The sequence below is a fragment of the Rhamphochromis sp. 'chilingali' genome (assembly GCF_963969265.1).
Source record: "Rhamphochromis sp. 'chilingali' genome assembly, chromosome: 8".
Lineage (NCBI taxonomy): Eukaryota > Metazoa > Chordata > Actinopteri > Cichliformes > Cichlidae > Rhamphochromis > Rhamphochromis sp. 'chilingali'.
The window spans coordinates 23,853,276-23,865,816 of record NC_137935.1 but is presented as its reverse complement, the minus strand read 5'-3'; the positions used below and the strand labels follow the sequence as shown (position 1 = coordinate 23,865,816).

Sequence of the window (12,541 nt, the reverse complement as noted above, 5' to 3'; positions counted from 1 at the left end):
ACAGTGTGTAGAAATGTCTGTCCGTGTAGTGAAGCGAATGATGCACAATTTGATGTCACTGGATGTTTTCTTTCTTGGTTTCGTTTGGTTTTTTCCCACTTGGACTATATGAGGTAATATGGGTCAAGATGCTATACCCAAAACACATTTTTAAAAAAGCCAGGCACACTTACAATAATTGATAATGTGTGATTTTTTTCCCCATAACTGAAATCTACAGACTTAGAAAAACACAGGAAATTACACTAAAATGAATTTAATAGTTTTATGTTTTTAATGACTGATATCTTGCAAGGATCTGATGAAATGGAAATGGAAGTAAATTTCCCATTACTTGTCAGACAAATCTAAGTAAAAGTTAACAAAGTCACAGTTTAATGTCATCAGCTCTATACAAGCATGAAGAGAGATGAAATTGTGTTCAGTTGTTTTCACTTTAATCAGCATAGGAATCGTCTCAGATCTTTACAAAAACCAGCACACGATAACCTTTCAAACATATCTGGTCTTAAAAAGTATCAATTCAGCATCTGATTTATCAAACAAGACAACTAAAGACTCGTCCCTCACTGATGGGAAATAGAATTGCCTCTTGACCTTCTAGCAGCTTGCTACTTCAAATCCCTTGTCATCGCCATTGCACCATCTCTATCTGCTGCCCTCTGGGAGCAACGCTGCCGACAAAAAAAAGAAAAAGTTGGCCGATCATGATAACACCGTTGAGCGCTACTCAGCATAAAGCACGTCTGGCCTCATCATATTTTCCCCTCGTGTTCTGACAATTGTTTGAACTGTTTTACTCCATAATAATACAAACCATCAAGGGTGCTGGCCAGGTGCACTCTGAGTATACAAGGGTGTTCACTGCCAGAGGAACGACACAGCCTCTGTTTTATCTGTTTGTGTCAGAGTGATTGATTGTTACTGGAAGCTGTCCAGCTTCACACTCGGTTAGTTGGAACCACAGACACACACACACAGCAGGTAGAGCCCATGGAAACCGGGCCAGTTTGGCTGTTTGTCAAGGTTTCGTGAAAGCCGCATGTGTGGGAAGAGAGGATGATAGTGGATATCATGCACATGTATTGTCTTTGTGTGTGTCTCTGTTGTACGTTAATTTGCATCAGTCCCTTTCATTTGTGGTCGGGGTGTTGCAAGCTCTTTAACCAACTGTATTCTCTGTAAAAGATTGTGCCATCTACATTTTAACCACCACAGCAAGCCAAACAAAACCACATTTCCATGTCCAGATATCCTGTGAAGAACATTTTAACGATGTTTTGATGGATTTATTAATGCCCTAACTGTTGGCCAGCTGTAATTGTTAGGATTGGCTTGTGCACCGTGGCATTTTATGAATTGTACTTAGCATGTTTAAAAAAACAGTAACTGTTTTCCTATTGAAACTTTGTCTGTCCTTTTGTCTTTGTTGTTGTTAGACCCTTCATATGATGCTGTACGGCGGACAGGCTGGTCCAACAACATGCACAGTGGCAAAGGTGAGGGCACACAAATCACCAATAATGTCTTTAGTTTTTTCACTGAACAGTAATGGTAAGTATGAGTGGAGCAACTTACTGAGCAGGGGCATGATTCGTGACAAACCCAATCATTTGTTATGGGGTGGAGGTTAAATAGTTTTCAGATACCCTTTAATGCAACTCTGCAGCATGCGAGCAGCCCTTCCAGAATCCACAGAGAGTCTAGACATGTGGGACAGCCTCCTAAAGATTACACTCGGCCAAAAGAAGCCACTCATACCACCAGCTACTGCCTTATTTACTTTGGACCACTGCTGGCATTCCTTTAAGATGTGTATATTGGTTATCTGCAGAGCACCCCTACTGATGTTTTCTGTGTCTCTCTTGTCCCTCACTTATTCCATTTCTCTCTGCAGGCTCGCCAGTGGTTACTCAAAATGTGACCAAGTCCACTGAGCAACCCAGAGCTCAGCCAGGTACTGGCTTACGTGGTGTCTTTCTTGACCTACTTAGTATAAGCACACACTCAAATCCGAGTCATACCAGCTTGTCTGTTGTGCCGCTTGTTCTGACAGATCTTTCTTTTAGTCTTTCTGTTAACAGTCGAGACAGTGAAGCATAATCACTTTGTGTTTATCATAGCATTATCTATTCTAAGATCCTGGTATTTTGTGTTTGTTTACTCGACTGATTCTGCTAAAGCTTCTCTTTAAATCCTCCAGCCTTAAGCAAAGTGTTTACTGACACTTACCAACAAGTGTAGTTGCCTCTTCTACTTGCTTTATTATTTGACAGACTTCAGCGTGTAATACTAATTTGTTTTGTCAGTGTTACTGTTAGTTGTGTTTACTTCATTTCAAATGTAATGACATGAAAAGAGCTATAAAAAGTGAAATTGTATCGATTCATCTATATCCACCTATTTGAATGGTCGATTCATTTGTTATGGATATAGGATAGATACTTTAGAGTATCTACAGACTAAGTTCAGCGTGTCATGCACTATGACAATTATTTGAAGTTGAAAGGTGTATTTTATTGTATCAACTAATAATTGTGGAAAGTAAATATCATAACGATTTATTTGTCATTGAAATGTGTTTAGAATTTGCAAATTAATGATGAATCATTTCATAAATCATGAAACACAATTTATGGTATGGGTAATGGTATCAGCAGTACTGGCCCTGTATTTACTTGGTTTTACTTGATACCAAGTAAATTTTGGAGATAACCCAAAGAATCTGCAGTATCGCACAGCACTAATTGCCATAATACTAGTTGTGATGACTCACAAAGCTCTCCTTTTGCCCACAGACCCTTACCAGGTTCTGGGTCCCACCAGTAGTCGTTTAGCCAACCCAGGTAAGTCTCTCACCATAACCAGGTTTTCAATTCAGCAGCTGTAAAAACACACTTTCTCCAAAACCTTTGAACAGCATTGTTAGTATCCAACTGAGCTTCCAGATGGATGAGAAAGCAACCATGCCTGAACGTTTGCTCTTGTGTTTTCCAATAGGCTCAGGTCAGATCCAGCTGTGGCAGTTCCTCCTGGAGCTCTTGTCTGACAGTGCCAATGCGGGCTGCATCACTTGGGAGGGCACCAATGGCGAGTTCAAGATGACAGATCCAGATGAGGTGGCGCGACGCTGGGGTGAGCGCAAGAGCAAGCCCAACATGAACTACGATAAGCTGAGCCGTGCACTGCGCTACTACTATGACAAAAACATCATGACCAAAGTGCACGGCAAACGCTATGCCTACAAGTTCGACTTCCATGGCATCGCTCAGGCGCTGCAACCGCACCCGACCGAGTCTTCTATGTACAAATACCCCTCGGACCTAGCCTATGTGCCTTCCTACCACACCCACCAGCAGAAGGTCAACTTTGTATCCCCGCACCCTCCATCCATGCCAGTCACCTCCTCCAATTTCTTTGGACCCACTGCTCAGTACTGGAGCTCGCCCACTGCAGGCCTCTACCCCAACCCAAATGTTCCTCGCCATCCTAACACGCATGTGCCATCCCACCTGGGTAGTTATTATTAAAACCACCCTTTCTGATCATCCACCACCCCTTGAACCTCCCCTGGCCCACGCCATTTGCTGACATGCACTCTCAATGACGCCAAACCAATGAAGACTGAACTGACAGAGGTATTTTGTCCTCTGAAGAAATTTGATCCAAAATGAAGGATGATCAAATTAAAGGAAATTTTTTTGTATGATTATATAAACAACTGGATATTAAGGTCCAAAAAATGGAATACTACTTACCTTTAAATGACTACCAAGTTTTTTTTTTTTTTTTATGATTTATGGACATTTATCTGAGTTTCATGTGCCTTTTCCTTCCTCCTGAAAGCTGCACCTACAGTAGCTGCAAGTGGGTGTTCAAGAAGCTTCCTAAACCAAAGCCTGAAGACAGAAGATAACCCGCAAGTCTTTCTGCCTCATCTTCCCTTTACAGTACCAGACATGGGCCTATTACTTATGGGTCTCAAAAAGCATCCTTCTCAGTATGTACCTTGTCCTGTAAAGCATCTGCCTTTTCATTCATCTAAAGCCTTGACAGGATTTCTTATTCCCACTACATCTAACCTTCTGTTTTGACTGTCTATGTTTTTTTGTTCTGTTAATCTGCATGTTTTCATGTGTGTGTGTGTGTGCATGTGGAGAGTCTTCTGGAATTCTCTGGACAAGAAGGAGCTCTCATTGAGGTGGACTTTTCTCAGCACTGAATAAAATTTGGCAACTGGAATATGCCATTCACTATGCCATTTAACTTATCCTCCAAACTGGAAGGCTAGAGAAGAGTTGAATGCAGTTAAGAGGGAAGCGCTGTATGTTTTTGCTGATTTGGGTCAATTCAGTTGCTTAAAATGTTTTCTTGTGAGTTGTTTGCGGCGTTTGAGCTAGGCTAAGTGTTGACTCGATTGTGCCAGGAAAGCTGAGTCAAGATATAATTGCAGTAATTTGTTACAATAATTCAACGTAGGTCAGATGTTTTCACTCGGGGCCACACATTAGGCTATTAAATGTTTGCAGAGTCTTCGCATTTTTCAACCGTGCCATTTCCAGATGTGTTGTCGCTCGACCGTGTCAGTATTAATGTGAATGTCTTCTGGTTTGTGAATTTTTTTAAAAAAGGGATACCCTTTGGCAAAAATCTAAATTTGTCAGAAGTATTCATTTTTATTTTTAAACGTTTGATGAAAAAAAAGTAATTCCTTCACACTTGAGATCATGGATATAGAACACGAACGTGCCTTTTTGCAGATGTGGTCATGTTGACGTGTTGATGTTATCAACTGCCATTTGGTGGCTATTTATTTTCTATCCAAAATTGTCTTAAATGTTCTTCTATTTTGAATATGTGCTGTCCTGAAAATCCTGCCATGCTTTAACTGCTGATTTTGTATTTTTTTTTTTTTTTTACCATATTTTGTCTATTCATTAAAGATGAGACAGCACTTCATCTTAAAGTGCACGCAATGAATTATCACACCACAAATCTGACAATTTTGGACTTTGAAATGGACTCTGACAGTAAAAGCTGCCGTGGTGTCTCTTTACTCTTTCTAGGCCAGTCACGACCATATAGGTCAGCACAGTAGATGTGGCTATGCATCAAGTCATGTTAATAGACAGTTAAGTTGCATTTTTTTTTTTTCACCAGGGCTGGATCCTAATTTGAGAGTAACATGTGTGTCTGAATGTTAGTTTCTCACTGATCGTAAAGCCCAGCTAAATGCACATGAATCTCAAGTCAGGATTTCATTACCACAATGTAAGAAGACATATCCATCTTCATGTGTTCAAAGCTGTTAATATCGGAAGTATTCCTTTAGCATAACTGAGAATGGACACTTGAATATAAATTACCTGGGAACTTTATCAAAGAACAAATCTGATAAAGTATGACGAGACGAAGCAAAGAAATCCTCAGATTCGCAAGCGCTGTGCGTTTGTCAGACCTATTTTTTATTATTTTATAAGCATCAGTCAACTAGGCATTAAAGCAACTTACTGTATAAATTATGCAGAGTTATTTTCATATGTGACACAGTATTAAAAAAGTCAAGAAAATTAATACACGAGTTGACCTCGGTCAAAAATGCAAAACTTTTAAGTCCATTTCTGCTAGGTGGTTTGTTAAGCTTTTTAAGCGTTTTTATATCTGTACATTTGGGCAATACATTTTACCTTTTTGTTTTTTTTGGTTTCTCTTTATTGTTATTATTTCTCAAGTTAGTTATAAAATCCTAAGTGCCATTAGGTGTAAACTATATTTTTGTGTATTCCCAAAACCATGAATGCCGCTTGAATGATAACCCGATGGCCGGGGATTCCTTTACTATATATGCAACGTGTGATCATGATGCCTTGTTTCCATGGCCAATCACTTTTCTTGCCAAATGACAGAGTTTCAGGTATTTTATGCAAAATAATACTAACAGTATTAATATCCACGATTAATTTCTTTTGACGATTTATAACATTCAGTGAGCAAATTGAAAGGAGAATATGATTTGTAGTATAAAGAAATTTTTCTAATGCACCCTGACTATTCATGTTTCACAAGCATTATCAATGAAAAGGGATCTCTGCTACTTCATATATGCAATGTATTTTGGATATCAAATATGTATATATATATATATATTTATATATATAAATATATATATATATAGTGTATGTTTTACAATTAACCAATGTATTATTGTTATTATTGTCATTCCTGCAATGTATGAAGTAATACCTTTTGAAAAAGGGCTTTTGTATAGGAAAATGTGACAAAATAAATATTTTTACCTCTCAATTAATGCCCTGTTGCCTTTCTGTGGTTTCACCAAAAAGTGAGTGCTAATAAAAACAAAGACTCAAAGAAACCGTATCTCTAAAAGCACAGTAGTGTAATCTTGACAGTAGCTTGCATAATTACACAATACATCTCCGTTTTGAGTTTGAATTTTTTTTAAATATATTTTGCAGAGATGCATCTGAGTTTCATGTGCCTTCTTCATTCTCTTGAAAGATGCACCTAGAATTGCAACTATTTACACACATTTCTTCCTATAGGTCAAAGTTAATGTGTTTATATTTGTTTGTCGTGGTGAAATCTAATCATTTATGCGTGCAGATGCAAAACTCCTTAGTTTTAATTAGGTCAGAGCAGTGTGAGACTTCTATGTGTCTTCATGGGTTTTCTGAAGGCAGCCTAAAATAATGTTTTTGGCAGTTAGCATCTGTGCATGCTGTCTGTGTCAAACAGCAGCTATGTGGGAGCATGTGGGAGCATACTGGCTAAAATGTATATAATGGAGGCGACCGTGGCTCAGGGTATTGGGAAGCTCATCTGTAACTGGAAGGTTGCCGGTTCGATCCCCCTTGTCCTGGTCGTTGTGTACTTGGGCAAGACACTTCACCTACAGCCTACTGGTGATGGCCAGAGGGACCGATGGCACGATATGGCAGCCTTGCTTCTGTCAGTCTGCCCCAGGGCAGCTGTGGCTACAACTATAGCTTACCTCCATCAGTGTGTGAATATGAGAGTGAATGAATAGTGGAATTGTAAAGTGCTTTGAGTGCCTAGAAAAGCGCTATATAAATACAATCCATTATTATTATTATTATAACAGGGAAAGAGAATCACCATCGGTGTTGGTCAAGTTACTTGAAAAAAGTAATCCGTAACTAATTACTGATTACTTCCCCCAAAAAGTAATCCTGTTACTTTACTGATTACTTATTTTCAAAAGTAATTAATTACTTAGTTACTTTTTAAAAACACAATTTACAACCTGAATAGGTAATAAAGCGATAGATCTTTCAGCCCAATTCTACTTTTTCTGCATAATCCATCATATAAAATGTAATCAAATGAAAAAGTCTCTTTTTAAAACTTGTTTTATTTTTTTTAATCTTTTAACTTTATTCATCAAGCAAACATTAAATTATATGCAACATTCTCTGACTGGAAGAAATTTGTTTGACATTTAAACCTATTTTCTGCACATTCCAGCACATAAAATAAAAATATTTTTCAAATAAATACAAGTGAAACACAGCAGAAAATAAATAAAATCAAACACTCAGCGGTCCTGTTGCTCTATTTTCACCTGTATGGCAGGCAGATGTTTGCTCTGGTGCAGGTGTGCTGCAGCGGTCAGTGGAAGAATCTGCGAGTTTGTCTGTGAATTTCCCATTAGCGTACTCGGTGCTTGCTCGGAAGTAAAAAGAAGTTTTCTTCCCACGCAGTGAACAGCGGACGTTAATGTTTTTGTCACTTTTTACGGAATCAAACTCTAAGTAAGGTCAGTACTTCCACGCTTTAAACGCTGCACGCTCATACTCTCTCCTGCACTCGATATATTATCCATTGTTGATCTGCACACAGCTGTTGCCACAAACGTTGCACTCGCTTACGTCATTGTCATGAGACACTCTCGCAAAAAAAATCACAGTTTTAGTAACGCAGTAACGCAGTGTGCTTACGGGAAAGTAACAGTAATCTAAATACTGTTTTTGCAATAGTAATCCCTTACTTTACTCGTTATGTGTTACTGCCCATCACAGACATTTTTTTTTAATTGAAATATCATTCTGGAGCATGTACCATCTTTATTTTTTTCTAGTAATTTCACTTATTGATTTGCAACATCATGTTCAGACTTTTACATGAGAGCATATGCCTGGGAACAGAGAGCTGCTCTGGGGTCTACCTTAATAATGAACTCTATGTGGTGCTGTTTCTCCAAATAGTGAATTTTGGTTTCATGTTCTGACCCTGAAATCTAAATAATGGTTTTGTAAGCTCCCAGCTGTCATCTCGTGAATTCTTACGCTAGTTTGTCTTTTCCTTCCTGTTTGATGTCACAACTTTACACTGTGTACAGCTAAAACAGCCACAGTAGAGGTTGGCACCAGTCACAGTATGTGCTTTGACCTTTTGTGATCACAAGTCCTTGTAAGGAGCTTTGATTCCTTCAGATGGACAGTAGAAACAGTAATATGGCACAAACACTGTATTGGTTGAAAATCTTTTTTATTGATATCAACATTTTCTCCCTGAGAGAGAATACAAAAAGACTTTACAAACACAAATGCATACTGTACTCAGTGCTGCACGCTTGTTTTCTGTGAACTTTGTTCACTTCATTTAAAAAACTACAAACAAACAAACAAACAAACAAACAGAACAGACACGAAACTATATAAACTAGTGTTGAAAAGACTTGCGCCAGTACCCAACCATTTGCCTGTACCTCAGAATCTGAATAGTATTCCAGTGTTTCAAGTTCATGTGTCAATTCTTCTACACGTTATGGCAGTACTTAAAGAAAACTTAAACTTTGGTGTTTTCTCACCAAAGGCAACAACGTTGCTTCTTCAACTGCATTGTGAGGGTTAAATACAGTTTTACACATTGGTTTGTTTTTCTTCATGTCCATGCTCTATGAACCTGAGGTGAGGCAAGTGGTAAAACAGAAGAGCTTTTCTTCATTTAAAGCAGGAGCATACTTTGTTCCTGCATTGAAGCGTGTTGTATAACCAGGCCTCCCTTTTTGAAAACAGGCTTATGGTCAGCAGACAGTGGCAGGTGTGGTTTTATATCTAAATAGTTCACAATAATGCTATGGAATTGATGGTGGCTTAAACACACACACACACACACACACACACACACACACACACACACACACACACACACACACACACACACACACACACACACACACACACACAAGAAGTGCAAGTAAGCAGATTTTTTACTTCATATCTAAATGCTACACAATGTGCTGCCATTTCTATTTGTGTTGCTTTCCACCTCTTACATTTTGGTGGCATCTTGGGACTCAGTGATTTCTATCACCTCAAAGCCAGGATTGTCTTGTCCTTCTCTGGAGTGGTGATGATGACCCTTGATATTGTGGAAACAATAGGCGCAGTGTGCAGTGGCTACTGGCACCACTTTGGAGAAGTTGGAGAAATCGACTCTGTATTTGTTATCCCTGCTCCTTGAGATGATGGGCAAGAAGCTGTAGCCCCACATAATTTCCCGAGGAATATAGGAGGTCCGCACTTGACAAGAAGCACTTGTGGACTCCGCTGTGCCGTCCAGGAAGACGACCAGCTCAAAGTCTTGATTGTGGAGTGTGTCAACTGCAACCTCGAAGAAGGGGCTGCTTTTGTCGATTATGTGATGGAGAGTGAGAGGACAAATAAAGAAGAGGTTGTCCTTCCCAGCATCCACCATAAAATCAATGTTCACCTGATCCATGATTATCGTCTCTCCATCTTGTGTGGTTGTCGTTCTCAGGAGCTTACCGTAGATCTGGCTGCCGATCATCAGACTCTTACGTAGGTTGGCCACTCTGATTGAAAGGCAAAGATAGTCATTTCTGGGGCTAATCACAGCCATTGGACTAAATGAGATGGTTTTAGCTCTCTTTTTAGGTAAAGAGATCTTGGCCATTATAAGACCACACATGAAGCAATTAATAATTGCTCCGAGGACTGACTGGATAGTGACAAGAGCAACAGCACCCGGGCAGTGAGGTGTGAGTGCTCGTACACCGTACCCAATAGTGGTCTGTGTTTCAAGGGAGTAGAGATATGCTGTGGTGAGTCCTGCAACACCCCAAACACACGGAGTGTGATCTGGTGAGGGGTTTTGCCAGGTCAGATCTCCATTATTACGCACAATCCAGTACCACAGCAGACCGAAAATGAACCAGGTGAGGGTGTGAGTTGCAGTGAAATTGAAGAAAACGAACCGCCACCGGGCCTCCACCAAGGTGGTCCAGAAATCTGCCAGGAAGGCAAAGTGTTTGCTGTACTTGACGTTTCCATATTCAATGTTGCAGCGGCCATCTTTGGTCACTAGCCTGGTCCTGTGATTTCTTCTTTCATCCAGATACTTCCTGATTCTTGTGCCTATGGATCCACACATTTTGTTTTTTGTTTTGTTTTGTTTCACGAGCCAGCAGCCTAAAATACAATAAAATAGGAAATGATGTAACGTGGATATGCACAACATGTAAATACGTAATAGCAAATCATTAAACAGTCTCTAGACCAAAGATGCTACGATAATGACAAAAAAATATTGAGAAAAAGAAATATGCTCTGCACTCGTTATAATGAAGAAGAATATAAAACTGACTAATAATCGCTTAGTTTCCTTAATATTGACAAAAAGATATTTTTACCACACAATTTGAGTTCTATATTCAATTTGAAACATAAAAAATAATGAAATAACATAATTGTAAATGAATAAAACAATCATTCTTGAACTTTAAGAGGCAGATTTTATATTTTATTTCAGGGCATTTTCTACTTTTTGATACCCTGTTGAAAGATTTTACTCCTTGCCCCATGATTAGCTGAGTCTCACTGTAAACTCCCTATGCACAGCCTCAAATGTTCCAAGCTTCCCTGTCCCACAGTAAATTTAATCATCACTGAATGCCTGTAATCCTAAATGCAGCGCTGCAGTGGAGTCCTGACATTAATGAGAAACAAAAGTTTCCACTGAAGCATAACATGTAAGTGTTCCAAATAAACCAAATAATTCGGGAACTTTGGTCCTACGCAAGTGTCTAAACACAAGGATCATCTTTGTTTGCTGAGTTTCAATGTAGCATAACTTAACGTGGCATTAAAATAATTTGAGCAAACCCAGCCAGAAGGGGAACAGCTCACAGGCATAACAATCTTTGACTTTATTCAAGCTTTTAGTTCTCTCATAAGTCTGGTGCTTGATGGATGGTAGCTGGCAGTGTTGGCTGTACAGAGGTTTCCAAATAAGTATGGCCTCTGTTCTTGCCAAGCCATGCAAACAGCCATTTGGATCATGCTGTGCTTGTTAGCAAGTGTGAAGTAGGACAAAAAAGTCAGTACAGCGAGTTTATTTTTTTGTTTGCAGTCCTCAAAGCTCAAATCGTGACATTTTGCCAAAAGAAATCTGATAATTACACGCTGTTGCTTGTTGGCAAGCTTTAATGCTTTTAGAAGCAAATGGAGTCATTTTACACCTAATCATTAGATCACCATGTTGTCATGCTGTAACAAGATATGTGCTGAAGTAATTTCAAATTATATAGGCTTTTTAATTGCAGATATGATAAGTACAAAAAAACAGGTAGAATCACAATTGAAAACGTGACATAGAAGAGAACTCTTGATATGCGTCCTCATAGCTTTAAATGTACATTAAAACTGCTTGAAGTTTAACATTTAAAGCATAGTATATTAGAAGTTTAGTATATTCAAAGTTTAAATGTAATTCATGTTTGTAAAGCAGTACATGTACATTTCTGTATTTTATTTTTTCTGTAGTAAAAATTTAGTTCATGGATTTTTTTTTTTGATTGAGCAATTGTTGCTGTGACTGAAATGCTGTAGCAAAAACACTTTCTTAAAGCTACACATAAAAAAATCACGACTGGTATGTTATGTATGTTTTTTGTCTAATATGTACATTGCTGTGTTAGAAACAAACCAAAAACAGGTCACGAGTGAAGTAACCTTGTTAAACTTCCTTGAAGTAAAAATGTACATGTGAAAATTCATACTTTAAAATAAAAGGCCTGAAGCCAAACTCACCGAAGTGAAAAGTTCACGTTGAAAAGTCAGTTTCGTCTCTGTCTTTCTTGCTTCCAGCTGATTGGGACAGTTTAGGCGTGTCCCTCTCTTGTGCTTGCTGATCTGTACCTGAGTGGCTTTATATCGTCCTGTCTCAATGTGCTGGAATCACCCAGGTGATGTTTACGCCCACAGACACATCAAGTGTCCCCACCCCCATCCCCACTTCTGACTCAAAACATACACATGACCAAGCATCCTAAGACACACACCCATGCACATGCTTCCCAAGTTAGAAGAAATACGGTTTATTTCATACATGCTTGGCACCTAGAGCCACCCTGACCTCTGTGCATCACACTTTGTGCCTATTGTGGTGTCAGAGTTCCTCTGAATTCACAGTTTGTTGGTTCTTTTTTGCGGCTTTCGTGCAGTTGCCCTCACATTTCGATATTGTGTGGTGTTGA

General features: G+C 39.0%; 2 protein-coding genes across 8 annotated transcripts in view; one reads left to right on the top strand and one right to left on the bottom strand.

The window, feature by feature from the left end:
* The window catches only part of fli1 (Fli-1 proto-oncogene, ETS transcription factor), a 30,406-nt gene extending 24,109 nt beyond the window's left edge, over positions 1-6,297 (top strand). For all 7 annotated transcript variants that reach the window (XM_080890057.1, XM_080890054.1, XM_080890052.1 and 4 more), the window contains 4 exons: positions 1,440-1,499; positions 1,898-1,957; positions 2,799-2,846; positions 3,001-6,297. In XM_080890057.1, coding sequence (XP_080746183.1) covers positions 1,440-1,499; positions 1,898-1,957; positions 2,799-2,846; positions 3,001-3,530 — 698 coding nt within the window. In that variant the 3' untranslated portion in view covers positions 3,531-6,297. The remainder of the gene's footprint in view (positions 1-1,439; positions 1,500-1,897; positions 1,958-2,798; positions 2,847-3,000) is intronic.
* Positions 6,298-9,139: 2,842 nt separating this feature from the next.
* On the bottom strand, positions 9,140-12,218 carry LOC308400885 (ATP-sensitive inward rectifier potassium channel 1-like). Its single transcript, XM_080888915.1, has 2 exons — positions 12,096-12,218; positions 9,140-10,475 (listed from the first exon to the last, which is right to left on the bottom strand). The coding sequence occupies exon 2, from the start codon at positions 10,435-10,437 to the stop codon at positions 9,316-9,318; it is 1,122 nt and encodes a 373-aa protein (XP_080745041.1). The 5' UTR covers positions 10,438-10,475; positions 12,096-12,218; the 3' UTR covers positions 9,140-9,315.
* Between the last annotated feature and the right edge of the window lie 323 nt (positions 12,219-12,541).